The sequence below is a fragment of the Felis catus genome, chromosome A2, assembly GCF_018350175.1.
Source record: "Felis catus isolate Fca126 chromosome A2, F.catus_Fca126_mat1.0, whole genome shotgun sequence".
Classification (NCBI taxonomy): Eukaryota; Metazoa; Chordata; class Mammalia; order Carnivora; family Felidae; genus Felis; species Felis catus.
Window position 1 is genome coordinate 77,411,005 of NC_058369.1, and position 18,381 is coordinate 77,429,385.

At 35.9% G+C, this 18,381-nt stretch overlaps 1 protein-coding gene and 1 non-coding gene across 5 annotated transcripts in view; both read right to left on the reverse strand.

The window, feature by feature from the left end:
* The window catches only part of BCAP29 (B cell receptor associated protein 29), a 55,904-nt gene that overhangs the window by 33,691 nt on the left and 3,832 nt on the right, over positions 1-18,381 (reverse strand). For all 4 annotated transcript variants that reach the window (XM_006929112.5, XM_023250248.2, XM_023250250.2 and 1 more), the window contains exons 3-6: positions 17,561-17,661; positions 12,732-12,882; positions 11,196-11,331; positions 5,181-5,289 (exon numbers count right to left, since the gene is read on the reverse strand). In XM_006929112.5, coding sequence (XP_006929174.2) covers positions 5,181-5,289; positions 11,196-11,331; positions 12,732-12,882; positions 17,561-17,661 — 497 coding nt within the window. The remainder of the gene's footprint in view (positions 1-5,180; positions 5,290-11,195; positions 11,332-12,731; positions 12,883-17,560; positions 17,662-18,381) is intronic.
* LOC111559660 lies at positions 1,887-2,018 on the reverse strand. Its single transcript, XR_002740785.1, has one exon. It is a non-coding gene; the product is annotated as a small nucleolar RNA U109 (small nucleolar RNA).

The window sequence follows — 18,381 nt, forward strand, 5'->3', positions numbered from 1 at the left end:
AGTGCTGTTTTTCATTGTAAGGCTTGTAGTACTTTTGACTTTTAGGATTTATGTATATGGACATTCTGATAAAAGAAAAAAAGAAAAAAAATTCAGTACCCCGTTTAAGCCTTATAGAGACTACTTTGTGTTATAATTCCCTAAGGAAAGACGCTCGGAGAGAAAAGCTCTAAAGATCTACTCTCATTTTTTATTTCCTTAGTATTTATAATGAAAAGAATGTAATGCTTTCTTTACTTAAATCATTTCTCCTTTCCAGCAGTTTGATTATTCCATATCTGTGTTCTAGGAGATGTTCTAAACAAACAGCCACACTATAACCTAGTGAGAAATAGTTATGTCCCACCCAAGAGGGTTAAGATTTGTAGCTCCTTTCCATACAACACACTTGGGCTATGAGCTAATGGGTGTATAAAACATGCCAGGCCCTGTCCTAATGATTCTAAGCCTACACGAAGCATTTTTCTCCTGTGAGGAATATGGCTTAATTAACCACCTGCTGAACTTCAGTTTGGGAGAAAGGTAACTTACGGTGAAAAGCTTTCTCGAATGAAAAATAAATACAATTTGAAGGGTCAAAAAGCCACAATGAAAACAGTTCTTGATGGTCACTTTTGCTTAATTACATTATTTGGAGATAACACAGACATTAAAGGTTAACAAGCCTGTTCCCTAACAGAAGAGAAAACTGTGGCCTAAAAAGGGTCAATGACTTGACCAGAATGATCTCATGTATTTTCAGGTTTTGTACTGTGACCCAGGTCACTTAGTAAAGGTTACACAACTCCTAATATGTAGTATCTATTCCCAAAGTAGAGAATAGAGTCAATCGATTAGATAATTTAAGCTAAAAACTGAATGCCTTAGATTACCTGGATATTTGGGAAAAACAGTTTTGGGTTTTTTTTTTTTGACCCTTTCCACTATACAAGTAAAAGAAATTCATTCCAGAAAATAATTTCAACTGCAGAAAAAAAAATTCTTTGTATATGCCAAAGATAACTGCTATTAATAGTTTGGTGCACTTTTTTTTTTTTTTTTTTTTGCTTACTTAATGTACTATAAGTTACATATTGCCTATTGTCACACCCATCATACAAACTGTACCATTATTTTTTAATATGGACTTTTCTTCAGTTATTAAGAGAAGGGAAGGCGATGGCAAAGAGGCAGAAACTTCCAGATGTGTAAGGAGAGGAGAAAAGTTTGAATTTCTCATTCAAATCATAAAAACTCATTAAAATAAAGCAAAAAATATGACCAAAACTAACAATTTTTTAAAGTATTAACTTTAAAATTAGATGGTGCCTCTGATATAGCTGCAAATTAAAGACAGTTGATGCTCACAAAAATTTTCAACTGCAAAACATGCTTATGTTGGGCTTTGACAACTTATTTTTAGATAGATAGATGGCTCAAATAATTCATCTGTAAGGAAGTGGAAAGCCCTCAGTTTTAAATCTGTATAAAAAGCTTACGTATTGGGGCATCTGGGTGGCTGAGTCGGTTGAGCGTCCGACTTTGGCTCAGGTCATGATCCCACAGTTCGTGAGTTCGAGCCCCGCCTTGGGCTCTGTGCTGACAGCTCGGAGCCTGGAGCCTGCTTCAGATTCTGTGTCTCCCTCTCTCTGCCCCTTCCCTGTCATGCTCTGTCTCTCAAAAATGAATGTTAAAAAAAAAAAAAGTTGAAAAAAAAAGCTTATGTCTTATTTTATGTTAAAAGATCTCACAATAAATAATTGAAAAGTTCTTTAAAAAAAATTGTTGATGGAATGAAAGAGGAAGGAAGAAAAGAAGGAGGGAAGGAAAGAGGAGGGAGGGAGGATAAAGCCAGGGTCAAGAAATTTGCTCTAATCACTTTTTTGTCTTTTCTTCTTTTTTTCCCTTTATGCAGGAGATACAGGCTACTATTCAATCTCTACTGTAAGATCGGTGGCTCTGAGCACTCCTTTTAAAATGCATCATGCTATGAATACAGTCCTGCTCATAAAGGAATGAGGAGACATTTCCACATGAAACTTTTGTGGAAAATCACTTTCTTTTTTTAAAGTAAGCTCTATGCTCAATGTGGGCTTGAACTCATGACCCTGCTGTCAAGAGTCACATGCTTTACTGACTGAGCCAGACAGGTGCCCCAAAACTCAACCGCTTTTAAAATCATATCTAACATTTACCATTGCCTGAATGTATGCAATGATTGAACAGCATGTTTCATCTTGTTATAAGAATACATACCGACAAGGTATTTATTAATAAGAATAAATGCCAAGAAGGTATTTATTTGTAAGAATAAAAACCAGTAGCTACCTTGGGAAACTCTTTTGAAGTCAATCTCCTCAGACATCATAAAGTTTTCCATCACATACAAGATCTATTTTTATTATGAGAGCTTGTTTTTTTTTTTCTTTCTACTTTTGAGAGCTTTGTAAATTCTTCAAAGCTTAAGTTCTCATTTTTCATGGCAGTGCCCTTTCCCAATTACTCCACATACTGGGATATCAGAGTTATTGTTAAACAGATCATTAAAAATGACAGATCAGGTCCTTACACCTGACTAAGTTAGTCCTGAATATAAATTAGGTGCTTTGGGACATGCATGCTCTCTTTTGGATGACTAGGGCCATGTTACTGCACTGAAGCACAGACAATTTACTAACTCCAGCCCAAATCTGAGCTGGTGATTAAAAACTGATGGAGTGTTTGGCACTACTAATAGAATATTCTTACCACTGCTTTTGGAACACCACTTTTCCAACTTGAGGCTAACCAGTTTAAATAAACACTTATATTTACACTTTATCTCCACTAGTATACTTTGGAGAAAATGTTTCACTTGGATTAAACAAACACCAAGGGTAAGAAAATTCACATTGAAAATACTCTATTTGCCTCCATCAAAAGACAAACCACATTGCTTTTCTACTCAATTTTCAAATATAAAAAAAGAACTCTCTGAAACATTTCTTAAGCACCGTCAGCCTTAATACCCTCAATGTGAGAAATCAATGGCTATGTTTGAATGGTACCTGGTACAAAGCATTGTGCTAGTGAATTCATCTGAATCTTGCACTATTAATTTATGTAATTTCTTAGCTCCTGCTTTAATGAATTCGACTGGAATACGTCAAGAGACCATAGCCAAAGATATAACTCTTTCAGAAATGGAACTTTGATCTTCTCAAGGTCATTAATACTGTGTGTAAAATAATAATTTTGGGTAGATAAAATGTGTTCATAAAATATTACACATCTTGCAGAAACCTAACAGGACGTGCTCAAGCAGGTAAAATCTGCTTTGACCTCGACTCCGATTACTTTGAAAGTAGGTTTGCAGTCTACACTTTAAACACAGAATTCTGCTGGTATCTCTTGCTATCAGATTATAAACACAACGCCTATATTATCAGAGTTCAGCTGCTTCAAACATCTGAATTGTCTGTTGAAGAAGTCCTGAGTTTCTTCACATTACTTTAAAATAATATTAGGTGTAGAGTTATAACTCAGACTTATGCAGACTTACACAAAGTTCAAAATATCTCAGAGTTGGGATTTTCAAAGGAAAAGGAAAAAGAAACTAAACTCGCCAAAGAGAGGTGTAGCAGAGCAAATACCCGATTGTCTGTCTTTTACTTTTGTACCACCCTTTTTACATTATGCCAGGGCAGGTATGAAAAAAAGCAAGATTTTGCAACAATTTTTTTTTACTCTAATTAAAGGTATTTTGGAAGTAGTTCCTTGCATTCTTCAAAAGGATTAGCAGCAGCAATATTTTATGCTGGGTAAAAAAAAAAGAATACTGCTTCTCTTCTTAAATGTCTAATACAGACGGTAGGTGATTACTACATTTATATTCATATAAATGTTAAAACTTCTTGATCATGTTCCAAATCTTTTGTAATGACAGAAGAGAGAAGAACACCAACAAGGAATTTGGGGCTATACTATACCAACCACATAATACACTACCTTTGTCTAGAAGAGTAACTGATTTTTTAACTTACTGCCTCTAAAGAAATCTTTTTTCACTTTAAATAAGAAGTAGGAAAGTGATTAAAGAATTTTATATCATATGAAATATCCTATGGATTTTGGTTTTGTTTTGTTTTTACAGAATAAGCTTTTATCTCTGGGCTTTTCATATCAAATTCAAATACATCTTGATAAAGTAAACTCTATCCAAATATTGTAAACGTATAATCAATAAAAGTAAGTTATATTATAAAAAAAAACTTTTACTAAGCCGAGATCTTTTTAAAAAAAATATAAATACAAATGGTATAAAGCAGGTCCTTCATTCAGTCACTGAACATTTTTTTAATTTACCTCCCACATAAAGTAGTGGAAGAGATTTGAGATCAGAGAAGGTCTATGCACTGATCATTATTTTAACTCTGGCTGGCTGAGAGGTCCTCCATTGTCTGGACAACATCAACGAATATCTGTTATATGCAAGCATGCTGCCCAGGGGTCAAGCCACAAATTTTTATTCAGAGTTTCCTGGGATGACATTGGACTTGGGGTACCTACTTCTCTATGTTATGTGGCTACAAGAAATAACAATTTTTTCTTTGACAAAGAAAAAGAAAATGCTGTCAAAATTATTTTTCAAAGACCAAAAAACAGCAGAAACAGCTGCCTTCCCAAGTCCTGACTGCGATGTATTTTGGAATAAGCCATTCAAACTGGCAGCTGGCATCCCAGATTGCTGTTGACTCTATACTATCCATCTCTTTTCAAGGAATGCTTTCCTTATATCTGGCAGGTAGGAAATATCAGGGTATGAGATAAGCAATAGATTTTCCTGTAACCAAAACTGTCCTCTTGCGATTGCTTCTTTCAAAGGAGCAACATACTATAATGGAAAAATGTGACTCATTTTCCAAAAATGTATTGACAAGCAACTTTTCCAGAACAGAGCTCTTTCACTAAGGCAGGAACATCTGTATTTACAACACAGATCTGAAACACCTACATGTTTTTCTGTATAACAGAGTATGTTTCTCTTGGCTGAAACCATGTTTTATCTTTATATTTGAGCAGGAACTTATGAATAGGTCACTTTTAGTCTTTTCTTCAGAAGAACACTGAGCCATTAGTTTTGTTTTAGGAAAAACAGTGAAGTTTAACAGCATAAGATATCATGCTACTCTTTCCACTTTTACACATGCGCACAAAGTTACCATCTGAAGTCTTCTTTAATTCAGTTTTCAGTTTTTCCTGGTCTTCTATTAGTGTTTTATTTTCTGCTTCCAAAATGTGTTCCTCTTCATTGACATAGTTTTTCAAGAGCTATCAGAAAAGAGAGTTATAGAAAGAAGTAAGCTTATATGGCAACAATGAGGTATTATTTCAGGACATAGGCTGAATAACATATTTAAAATTATTGGTCTTTATTTTATTCTTTATCCTTTAAGTATTTTATAATTTTCTACGATATACTTTTGCGGAAACTTGATATTTGGCAAAAAAACAAAAAAATATTTCTTCTTACTAAGGTTGAATCTCTGAAATGAAAATAAGGATTTCTGGTTGTGCTATAATTAAATTATATTTTCAAAAAGTACTTAGGTAAATAATGTGATGCCTTTTCTTCCATTATGTGTGTGATGTAAATCTAAGGGAAAAAAACCAGTTCTGAGTATATTAATTGGTAAACCATTATGTTCCAATTACGGAGCTGTCTACTCAGACTATTTTTATGTAGACCCATCTGTAAAAAAAAAAAAAAAAAAAGAAAAAAGAGTATAATGTCAGGATGGATAAGCGTAAAATGACAAGGCCAGCTCTATGCCTGGAAAATTTTACCAAATTTTGAATAGTCATTGAACAGTCCCCAAATTACTTTTATTAATCTTTTACAACGCTCTATTTTGAAATCTATGCTGGTTTTTAAAATGTTTATTATCTGGTTGTAGATTTTCTTTTTTAGGCAAGAAAAATTAAGATCTGAATATTAAAATATTTCAGAATTCTGTATATCTACAAGGAAACCATCATCAATAGAATTAAGAAGCTGAATTATCTTAAAGAAATTAAAAAAAAATTAAGTTACCACAAAAGGTAAATTAGGTTAATGGTTGAAAAATAAAATACTTACACATTGGCATGGGTTATTTAAAGTGGCAGTAACTTGATACTGACAGCTTCCACAGTCAGGTAAAAAAGCAGCTTAGGACAATTTTTTTTTAATATTTATTTTTTAATAATTTATTTATTTTTTAATTTACTTCCAAGTTAGTTAGCATATGGTACAACAATGATTTCAGGAGTAGATTCCTTAATGCCCTTTACCCATTTAGCCCATCCCACAACCCCTCCTTCCAGCAACCCTGTTTGTTCTCTATATTTAAGAGTCTCTTATGTTTTGTCCCCCTCCCTGTTTTTATATTATTTTTGCTTCCCTTCCCTTATATTCATCTGTTCTGTGTCTTAAAGTCCTCATATGAGTGAAGTCATATGATATCTGTCTTTCTCTGGCTAATTTCGCTTAGCATAATACCCTCTAGTTCCACCCACATAGGTGCAAATGGCAAGATTGCATTCTTTCTGATTGCTGAGAAATACTCCATTGTAAATATATACCACATCTTCTTTATCCATTCATCTGGACATTTGGGTTCTCTCTACAGTGTGGCTATTGTTGACAGTGCTGCTATAAACACTGGGGTGCATGTGCCCCTTTGAAACAGCATACCTGTATCTCGTGGATAAATACCTAGTAGTGCAATTGCTGGGTCATAGGGTAGTTCTATTTTTAATTTTTTGAGGAACCTCCATACTGTCTTCCAGAATGGCTGCACCAGTTTGCATTCCCACCAGGAGTGCAAAAGTTTGGATGCCTTTTATTTCTTTTATGTTGTCTGATTGCCGAGCCTAAGGCTTCCAATACTATGTTGAATAACAGAAGTGAGAGTGGACATCCCTAAGGTCAGGAAAGCTCTCAGTTTTTATCCATTGAGGATGACATTAGCGGTAGTATTTTTTTTTTTTTTTTTTTTTTTTTTTTTTTTTTTGAGAGAGAGAGAGAGTGCGAGAAAGGGAGGGGCAGAAAGGGAGGGAGACACAGAATCCGAAGGAGGCTTCGGGCTCTGAGCTGTCAGCACAAAGCCCAATGCGGGGCTCGAACTCACAAAACTAGAGATCACAACCTGAGTTGAGATCAAGAGTCGGACGTTTAACTGACTGCACCACCCTGGTGCCCCAGCTTAGGACAATTTTAGACAAAGTGACAGAAAAGAATTTCTACTGCAAGGTGATTCCTTTTCTCATGTAAGCAATAAACGAAACTCACCAAGTTCTACTGAGCATGGGCCACATGCAAATACAATTTTTACAACTAGATGATATAAAGGATAAAAATGTAAGAAAAACATGGACTCTGCTCTCACCTAACTTCAATCTAATGGAGAGGATGAGACAAGAACATAAAAATGGTAGCACAAGATCAAATACAGTATCATTGTGTTATGACAGATATTAGGCAGCTCAGAAGAAAGAACAAAAGCTCTAATATTGTTAGGAGACAAAAAACTAAAGTGTATACTTAAGGAACTGCCTATCTTCAAAATTAAAAAAAAATTTTTTTAAAGAGTAGAAACAAGAATTTTTTCAAATCTCTATAAATTTGTTGCCACTTCAAGTTCAAAATAATCCTAGCTGTTATTTCACTGATTTCAGTTCACACAGTCTTCAGTGATTACCCAAATTGGAAGAGAACCACTGAGTTGCAGGAATGTTTACACTGACTGCTTGAATTATTATGCCATTGACTTGGAAAAGGTGGATTTGTGTTGGTCTTGTAAATAAGCTTTCATTATTGCACCTGCAAACTTGTCTAAATTTATTATGTGTGACTTGATGCTGGAGAAAGACCAAGAGCCCTGGAACTGAAATTCAATAGCTAGCCACTGGCTACAATCCTGCACGTGCTCACTGTCCACCTACCTTATACCACCTTGGCAAGGGCTGGACAAAAAACTAGTAAGAAATAAAGCTCCATCACTGTTGTCATTTTAAAGCAGTTAAATTAAAAGTTCATTGGTCTTTCATAATTGTTTCACTGAATGAACTGAATGTCAGAACAGAAAGGGGTCTCAGGCACCATCTGCAAGTCATTTTATAAGAGAGTAACAAAAAGTCACAAAACACTGTGGTTAAGGGTGTGGATTCTAGAGCCACTCTGCCTGGATTCAAATCTTGCTTGTGTGGTTTATTAGCTGAACGGTTTTGTGCAAGTCATTTAACACTATGCTTCCGCTTCCTCGTGTATAAAATGCAGATAATAACAGCACCAACTTCGTGGGGTTGTTGCGAGAATTGACACGTTCCTGTGAAGCATATGAAGCAGTACCCAGCAGAATGCTAGCCACTATTTATAACCCTGAAGCTCAGAACATACAAGGTGGCTTGCCCCAGACCACAATGCTAATTATTGAGAGAGTTAGGACTGGTACCTAAGTGTCTTGGATCTCAGGATAAAGTGCCTTCCATTCAATAAGGTGTCTCTGACACGGAATAAAGAATTGTTTCACTAATTTTATCTTTTCTGAGCTAGTATTTCAAAATCTACACAAAGTATTTTAAAACAGAAGTTATCTTTCATATTTTGATCTCTGGCTTTTCTTGGTCAATTAGTTACACTCTGGGCACTGACAGTATTGATGTACAACTCACAAATTTTCTCCCTCACATGTACTAGGTTTAGCTCAGCAAATCTGTACATCTCAGATGATCTAGGGCCATTGACTGGGTCAAGATACACAGGAAGCAGGAAACCAGGACAGCATGGAATCAAAGGAGAGGAAAACAAAAAACAAATAAACAAACAAAAAAAAAAACCAAAAAAAAAAAAAAAAAGAAAAGGGAGAAATTGTGGGAGAATCAAAGAATCTGTAGTCATTAAGTAAATTTCCTTGCAAAGGTAACTCATTGTGAAAACAATTCCAAAACAAGAGTTCCAAAAATGGTTTGAGAAAGGTTACTTTTTTTTGAAGGACAAGACTACTTTAAGGATGTTAACTATGGTGTATTTCAACATACTAGAACCCAAACTACACAAAAACGCTTTCCATTTTCTTAGAGCTGAAGAGTAAAAGGAAAACAACTAAAGAGTGAGAGGAAAAAGGCAGTGTTCTGTTGGTAGTTAGAACTCATAACTCTACCATGATGGGCACAATTTTAAATCAGGATAGGTACACAGTAAGTTTACAAATACAAGGCTGTGTGCTTTTGAGTTTAGCCATCATGTATTAATCAAAGCTTTGAGGGTTTTGTTTTTATTTTTGCCACTGTGAAGTGAGATCAAAGGATGGAAAATGAAGCAAGTAATATTGAGATACAAAATGAGGCTGATTTTGCTACTGAAACATTCTAAAAAGCAAAAATGACTTATTGTTTGCTTTTGAATACAGAAATACCATGAGCTTGATTTCCCAGAACTATATTTACTACAAAGGAAAATTTACAAGACATCTATGGACCAATGCCTTTTCAAAACAGAATAAAACAAAGTAAAAAAAACTGGTGCTCATTCTCTAAAAGTTTCCTTAAAAGATGCTGGTTTCAACCCCCTGCCCCAAAGAAACCTCCTTCAGTGCTGTTTTATATGAAAAAAGGTCTTTCTTTACCTTTTGTCTGTAGTGGAAAATAAGGCAGACATCACTAGAAATAAAACATGGGTTCTAAATAGGTGATCATTATACTGTAGCATCAAACACAGTTTTTTTTGCAGTGAGTTCTGCCTTACCTAATAGGTTCTGGAAAGCCTTGTGTCGTATTATGTATTGGCTTGTTTGTTTAGAATAGATACAAGGTGGTTCTTATAGTTCTTTCTATAGGAGGCTAGGCTTTAAGGTTAAGTATTTTAATTCTCTACTGTTAAATCAACACTTTTTACATAAATATAACTTGGTATAATACATAATTGACTATTTGCATTTCATTAATTTACAATAGGAAAATCATCTTCTTGGATTATTTTAGGAATGCTTTTTTTTCAAGAAAATTTGTTTCACTTCTGAATGGTTCCATTGGCACTTTTTTCTAAGAAATACAATTAACAAAACTTACAGAGCTTAAGATGAACTACAAACATTCAAGCTATGAGATCTGACTCCTATATTTTACACTTAAGAAAAAAAATACCTCAAATAATTTTGTAGCTATCATTTATTTATTATTTTATTTAATAGCGAAAATATTAGTACCTAATATACACTCTCCCTGAATGGCAGGGCAATTACAGCATAGGGTTCTCAAAGTAGTAGTATCAGCAGCATGGCCAAATTAAAGATTTTAAATACTATATGCAGGGGCACCTGGGTGGCTCAGTCGGTTAGGTGCCTGACTTGAGCTCAGGTCATGATATTGTGGTTCATGAGTTTGAGCCCCACGTCGGGCTCTATGCTGACAGCTCGGAGCCTGGACCCGTTTCGGAATCTGTGACTCCCTCTCTCTGTCCCCTCCCCAGCTCATGCTCTGTCTGTCTCTCAAAAAATAAGTAAACGTTAAAAAAAAAAATACTATATGCAGTTATCAATCTTAACATAAACTACTTTCCTCTGCTTCCTATGTAATGAACATTTAAAACAAAACAAATTTTAAAAATGACTTAAAAATAATTTAACTGAAAAGGAAATGGCAACATAGAGACTTATAAAGATTTGCTTTAGGTTATAAACTAAAATTAATGGTAATAAAGGAATTAAAAACTATATTCCCAGAATATTTTTTTTTCAATTATAGGAAACAGGTTCAATGGTGTTAATCTACTATAGAGGGAAACTGAGAACAAACAAATCTAAAGGATAATAAGACACTTTTGAAACAATCATTTTATAGAACAGTATTGCTATTTATGGTCATTTTTGCTTACAAATTATAAAAATGCTATTTTTGATACTGAAAAGTAATATACCTTGGGAAAACCAACAACATTTACACATATTAAAATTTTTTTTATGTTTATTTATTTTTAAGAGTGACAGAGACAGAGTGTGAGCAAGGGAGGGGCAGAGAGAGGGGGAGACAGAATCCAAAGCAGGCCCTAAGCTCTGAGCTGTCAGCACAGAGCCTGACGCGGGGCTCAAGCTCACATAACGTGAGATCATTACGTCCAAAGTCGGATGCTCAACTGACTGAGCCACCCAGGTGTCCCCGTTTACACACGTTTTAAAAAAGCAAACTTAAATAAATACCTGTTTTAGTCTTTCATTCTCTTCCATGAATTTTTTGGCAGCCTCATTAGTATTTTCTGCTTGAGTTTTAAGTACTCCTTTGTTTGACAGTTCTATAGCCAGCTGAGTAATAAGGGTAACCAGACGTCTCAACACACTAAACAAAACAAAACAAAACAAATCAGATTAATGTATAACTAGACTAGTCATTAGGAATTGCGATTTAAGATAAAAAGTCATTGTCATATGATTCTCCTTTAGGTATGGATACGGTGGAGGGAGATGTTTAAGGAGGACATGTTTCTTTCTTTTCCTTCCTTCCTTCCTTCTTTCCTTTCTCTCTCTCTTTGTAAATCCAAGTCTTTCTGTCAGAACAAGGCTGTGTCTCATTCCTTTGTAGTCTGTTACAAGACTAGCACTTGGAAGATCAGTTCAGCAGTACTTGTTCATTATCCTCTTTTTAGAGGCCATGAGGAGTAGAAACAGAATTTTATTTTACATTTTTATTTATTTTAGAGAGACAGAGCACAAGTGGGGGAGGGGCAGAGAGAGAATGAGACACAGAATCTGAAGCAGGCTCCAGGCTCCGAGCTGTTAGCACAGAGCCTGATGTGGGGCTCGAACTCACAAACTTTGAGATTATGACCTGAGCCGAAGTCGGACACTTAACTGACTGAGCCACCCAGACGTCCCGAAACAGAATTTTAGACAGTGTGGCAGGTCAGTAAGTCCCGAAACAGAATTTTAGATAGTGTGGCAGGTCAGTAAGTGAAGTCGTTTTTGCTCTTTTGGTTCTTTTTTTCTCCTACCACCTCAAAATCTGCTATTTAAAGAGCATTGTATGAGGTTGGCCAAGCCTGAAAACTGGTCATTCACATTTGTTTATGGGTAACTTCCATTGTTAGAAATTAATATCTTCAAATATTCATTCAACAGGTATTTCCTTTGCTAGTAGGTATTAGGAACTGCTAAGTGTTAAACACTATGCGATGCACTGGGGACATAGCAGCAAATGAGACAAAGTCTTTCAAGGAGTTTGGGTTCTAGTTGGTGAGGCAAGAGTTACAACGGTATTTAATTGCAAACATGAATGATACTCAAAAGAGCACACAGCAGAAACTACCTGCTTTGGGGGCAATGATGGTCACACAAACGGCTTCTCTGTGAAAGGGGCTGAAGGATGAATAGAAATTAGCCAGGGAAGAGCAGGGAGTTCTGGGAGAAGGAAAAGCAGGTGTGAAGACCTTGAAGCAGGAAGAAGTTAGGTACTCAATAAATATTTGTTGCAAGAATGAATGAAAGAACAGTGAAGGGCAGTGTGGGTGGAAGTGATGTAAATGTCAGAGAACAGTATGAGACAAGGGGCCAGATCATGAAGGGCCTTCTGCACCCATCTAGCCTACAAGTCATAATGGCTATTGGTTATTTGGGTATATCATCGGCTTTCTTTTATGGAGATGTCAGTATACTAAACAGTGTAGAAAAAAAGATCTGTGAGTAGGAAAAATGAGTTAGAGAAACATAAATCATGTTCTAAAATTGTGCTTAAAAACTTACAGCCAGAAAAATAATGAAAATCCAGAAATGTAAAGATTCCTTTGAGACCTAAAAAGTTTCATTTGTGCATGTTCATAGGCACCAGGTTTACTGCTTAAGCCTTTTTCAATGGCAGGTATAGAGGAGTATTTCCTTACTTCTCTCACAGCATCTATTAGAGAAAAAGAAAAAAAAACACTACTTTTAGTTTTTAATAATATAAAATTGTTATTAAAATGGAAAGCAGTTTTGGGGTGCCTGGGTGGCTCATTTGGTTAAGCATTTGACCCGTGATTTCGGCTCAGGTCATGATCGCAGGACTATATGGTCTAGCCCCATGCTGGGCTCCAAGCTGAGCGTGGAGCCTGCTTAAGATTCTATCTCTCCCTCTCTCTCTGCCCGTGCTCCCTTCTCTCTCTTTCTAAAATAAAATTAAAAAAAAAAAAAAAAGAAGGAAACAAGTTTGAAAATAATTGAACTTTTAAATAATGGACTTTTTGGACAGGTTCTCTTTTTGTCTTTTCCTCTACAACACCTGGGAGGACACATGCTCAAAAGAGATGTTCTGTAAATGGATGCTAGTGGCAAACTTTGTAACAGGTTTTTTTGTTTTTGTTTTTACTATTCATCTGGGACTTATTATCATTGTACTGTCTCTCATCTCCAGCTACACTGCAAACTGTTACCCTTCACTCTTTCTATCCCTAATAGGCTGAATAAAATTCAACCCGTTGACGATAGTATATAGGTCATCTTCCATTGCAATCAATGGCAAGAGACTATCCTATTTTCCATTCTGTATTAGCATTTTATTATATCTATTATTTCTTTAATATCATCAAATCATTATGGTAATTATTAAAGTAATATTAAGTCACTTAAATTAATATTATTAAAGAAACATTGATATTATTAATATATTATTAGTCATCAAGGTACCTGGGTGTCTCAGGCGGTTAAGTGTCTGACTTTGGCTCAGGTCATGACCTCACAGGTTGAGAGTTCGAGCCCCGCATCAGGCTCTCCGCTGTCAGCATGGAGCCCACTTGGGATCCTCTGTCTCCCTCTTTCTCTGCCCCTCCCCTGCACTCTCTCTCTCAGATAAACTTAAAAAAAATATATTATAACTTGTTAATACTAGTAATATTAATATGACTTTACTGAGATTTTAGAAATTTTTGGCTACACTGACATTATATATATGGGTATATATATGTATGTATATATATACGTATATATGTATGTATACATATACATATGTATGTATATGTATGTATGTATACATATGTATACATATGTATGTATATGTATGTATACATATGTATGTATATATATACATACATATATATACCCATATATATTTATGTATATATACATATATATACCCATATATACATATACATACCCGTATATATACTTTTGTTTTAGTTTATTTTCAATTATAGAGTTTGCCTTTCTCTAGCTTCATAAAATTTAAAGTTTTTTCCTTCAAATTCTGGAACAGTTTAAGCAGCGTTAATAACATCTGCTTTTTGAAAGTGGTAGAATTTCTTACAAAATTATCTGGTTTTATTCTTCTCTGAAGGAGGTAGCTTTTTTATAACTTTCTATAATTCTTCTATGGAAAATTGGTCTGCTTAAATTTTCTGTATCTCCTAGCATTCATCTGACAAGTTATATTTCTCTACAAAATTACCCACTTCGTGTAGGCTTTCAGATTTATTTGCATAGAGGTGTACAAAATAGTCTCTTAAATTATCCTTAAGAAATTTTCTTAGACAAGGTGCCTGGGTGGCTAGATCAGTTAAGCATCTGACTCTTGATTTTGGCTTAGATCATGATCTCATGGTTTGTGACACTGAGCCCTATGTCAGGTTCTGTGCTGGGCATGGAACCTGTTTGGGATTCTCTCTCTCCCTCTCTCTTTGCTCCTTCCCCATGTGTGTTCCCTCTCTCAAAATAAATAAACTTAAAACAATTTTTTTCTTGGTCTTAATGGCTATTTCCCCTTTTCATTCCTCAGACTGTCGCAATAATATACAAAGAGCATACCAACAACCACTACAAAATAACTAAAAAACCCGCCAAACAAATAGTATTTTATTAAATAAAAAAGTTTTATTAAAAAACATTTTTTAATGTTTATTCATTTTTGTAAGTGAAAGCGAGAGAGACAGAGTGTGAGCGGGGGAGGGGCAGAGAGAGAGGGAGATACAGTCTCTGAAGCAGGCTCCAGGCTTTGAGCTGTCAGCACAGAGCCGGATGTGGGGCTCGAACTCATGAACTGTGAGATCATGACCTGAGCCTAAGTCGGACGCTTAACCGACTGAGCCACCCAGGCACCTCCTTTGGCTTTTTTTTTTAAGTTTATTTATTTATTTTAAAAAAGAAAGAGCAAGCAGCAGAGGGGAAGAGAACGAGCAAGATAGGGAGAATCCTAAGCAGGCTCTGCCCTGCCAGTGTGGAGCCCAACGTGGGTCTTGAACCCACAAACCATGAGGTCATGACCTGAGCTGAAATCAAGAATCAGGCGCTCAACCGATTGAGCTGCCCAGGCGCCTCAAAGCTTCTTTGGCTTTTAAGTGAAAATAATATTTCTGGATCTATTATGCAGAAATGCTGAAAATTAATCAATAATATCAAAGAAGTTTATAAATACAAATGGTCCTACAAACCCACCTGTAGAATAAAATCACCTGTAGAAAAGGAGACTGTGTGTGAAAAATGAAGTAAGGGCAACAATAGGGGCTGGGTGTAATACGTAGTCAATTTTCTATAAACCACGTGGAGATAGCCTTGTTTGGATCACTTGTGGAAACTTTCAAAACCTGGGATGCATTTCTGCTGACACTAAACATATTCCAGGGTTTCCTGCTTCCTTTCTGCCTATTCCCACCCCTTAAAACACACATAAACACATTCAGTTAATACAGGCTCTAGGAACATGAAACCTGGTAATGATTACCTTATTAGAGAAACAACCAACAGGAAAAGTGAGATAAAATTGAAAGTAAAGTAATAAATTATACTTGAGCAATCTACTGGTTTTGCATTATACTGTTGTCATTCTAGTGGCTAAGAACACTGGACTATGTACTTAACATACGCTAATACATTTAAACCTTTAAACACCTCAGTGAAGCAGGTGTGATTACCCTATTCTGAGATGGAAACACTGAGGTTTAAAGGGTAAGTCCTGATCTACCTGCCTTTACCATCTATGGTCAAAGCTCCTGCATTGACCATCCTTGATGTCCCTACTCTCTGAGAATTAATTACCCATCCTACCCATGGATGTAGGGTCTAGTCAGTGGTCATGGTTCTGTGCTTTGTGACTCCTACCCTTATTCCTTATAACTGAAATTCAGACTCAGAAGTGGCTAATTAATCCTTGCATATGGCTGGAGTGATGACATTTGGCAGCTATGTGGTGCCCACTTTCTGCCTTGGGAATAGAGCATCAGAGTCCATGGAGATAAGGAAGAATGAAGTAGACCCACAGAATAATGCAGGTCTAATCCCTCCCTGGAATTTGGCTTCCTTCCTTCCCTGAGCTGCTCTAAAACAACCCTGCATTTTATTCTAAGTTCCCCTTTCTTGCTCAAGTGAGGTCTGTTCATTTCTGATATATGTAACCAAAAGAACCTTAGAGTACCATTCTCCTTCCTTATATGGATATGTGGCAGCTTTTAGTAGAAATTCTTGTGATAACTTTACAGTTAAAAGATCACGATACCAGAGCCAGTAGGAGCTGCAGAAATAGTTGCCTTTTCTCTCTCTGTTCTACAAATGGATAAACGAGACTCAGAGAGACGACGTGCCAAAAGGCAAACAGTTAGTTGGTGGCAGAGTTGCGACCTGTTTTCCTTACTTTCCTTTGCTTGTTTTTTGTTGTTGTTTTTTTTTTTTTATTAATTTCTTTAATGTTTATTTTTGAGAAATAGAGAGGCAGAGAGAGGGAGACAGAGGATCTGAAGCAGGCTCTGTGCTGAGAGCCGAGAGGTTGATGCAGGGCTTGAACTCAGGAACTGTGAGATCATGACCTGAGCTGAAATCAGGCACTAAGCCGACTGAGCCACGCACGCGGTCCTGTCCTTTACTTGTTTAATGTTACTTCTTATGTGGCTGGAGATTTTCTTTCTTTTTTTTTTAACGTTTATTTATATTTGAGAGACAGAGACAGAGCACGAGTGGGGAAGGGGCAGAGAGAGAGAGACAAAGAATCCGAAGCAGGCTCCAGGCTCCAAGCTGTCAGCACAGAGCCCGACGCAGGGTTTGAACTCACAGACTATGAGATCATGACCTGAGCTGAAGTTGGACGCTCAACCAACTGAGCCACCCAGGAGCCCCTGACTGGAGATTTTCTTGATAACAATAGCATACCATGGAACAAATACTGACATTTTGAAATAATGCATGAACCCATTCACATCCTGATACAGTCATCTACTCATACCTTCTCACACCAGCTGTTCCTCATTTTATAAGAAGGAATTCATTTCAGAGGTTGGTGGTATGGAACATGGGAAACATTTCTTCATAAAACAGTGACATATATGGCAGTTAACCCAGGATGGCCCCTGTACAACCCACTATGTATCAATAGCAACATTAACTTAGTTAATTAAAAACCCAGTGTGGGCTGATGGCTCAGAGCCTGGAGCCTGTTTCCGATTCTGTGTTTCCTCTCTCTCTGCCCCTCCCCCGTTCATGCTCTGTCTCTCTCTGTCCCAAAAATAAATAAACATTGAAAAAAAAATTAAAAAAAAAATAAATAAAAACCCAGTGAATTCATTAACTAAAAAAACCCTTAGAGTTAAGCTTAGTCAAAAGAGGAATTCAATACTTACCTAGAAATAGAACAATCAATAGGACTATAATAGTAAGGAAAGCCTTGTTCCAGAAAGTTGCAATTTTACCCCAGACATTAAATGAAAAAATTTTCTGCCATCTGTAAAGTAATACAATTACATTAGGTATAAAAAAAAATCAAAAGATTCTGAAATGTTTTGCAAATATTCAATTAACATTTTGGTAACTGTATAGTGAGTGAAAAGAATTACAGAAATTTAATTTTTCATGTCATATCAGAGATTTACCAATTCTCTCATATGACATAAGTGTCTCGTGAAACAACTCAACTTTAATGATAATCTGACATTATCTTCTGTCTGGTGGCTTAAATCTTCTGAAGCGAAAATAGCTAGCTTTTAAAGTAAAGATACATGATCAAAACCTTAAAAAGGAATTCTTATAGTAATATGCTATATTGCTGATAGAAGTTATCACTTTGTATCTTTTCGCTAATCAGGATAATAACTCAGAAGTAACAAAGGCCTATTGGTCTAATAATCAGCAGCATTTCAGGAGGAAGGGGTCCAACTCTGCATTATTTATTTTTACATAATATACCTCTAACATCTACTCCAAGTAAAAGAATTCTCTATTTTTACAAGGGAATTAAAAATGTCATTGAGATGTTACATACATAAAGTGCAAAGAAGTTGAAATAGATTAATAGATTAATGAAGTTTTACATATGTATATACTCATGATTACCACTCAGATCAAGATGTGAACACGGGAAACAAAATGGTGGGAAAAAAGTCTAGATGGACTGAATGGCACAAAGACACAGAGGTAAGAAAGTATGGATTATAAATGACAAAGA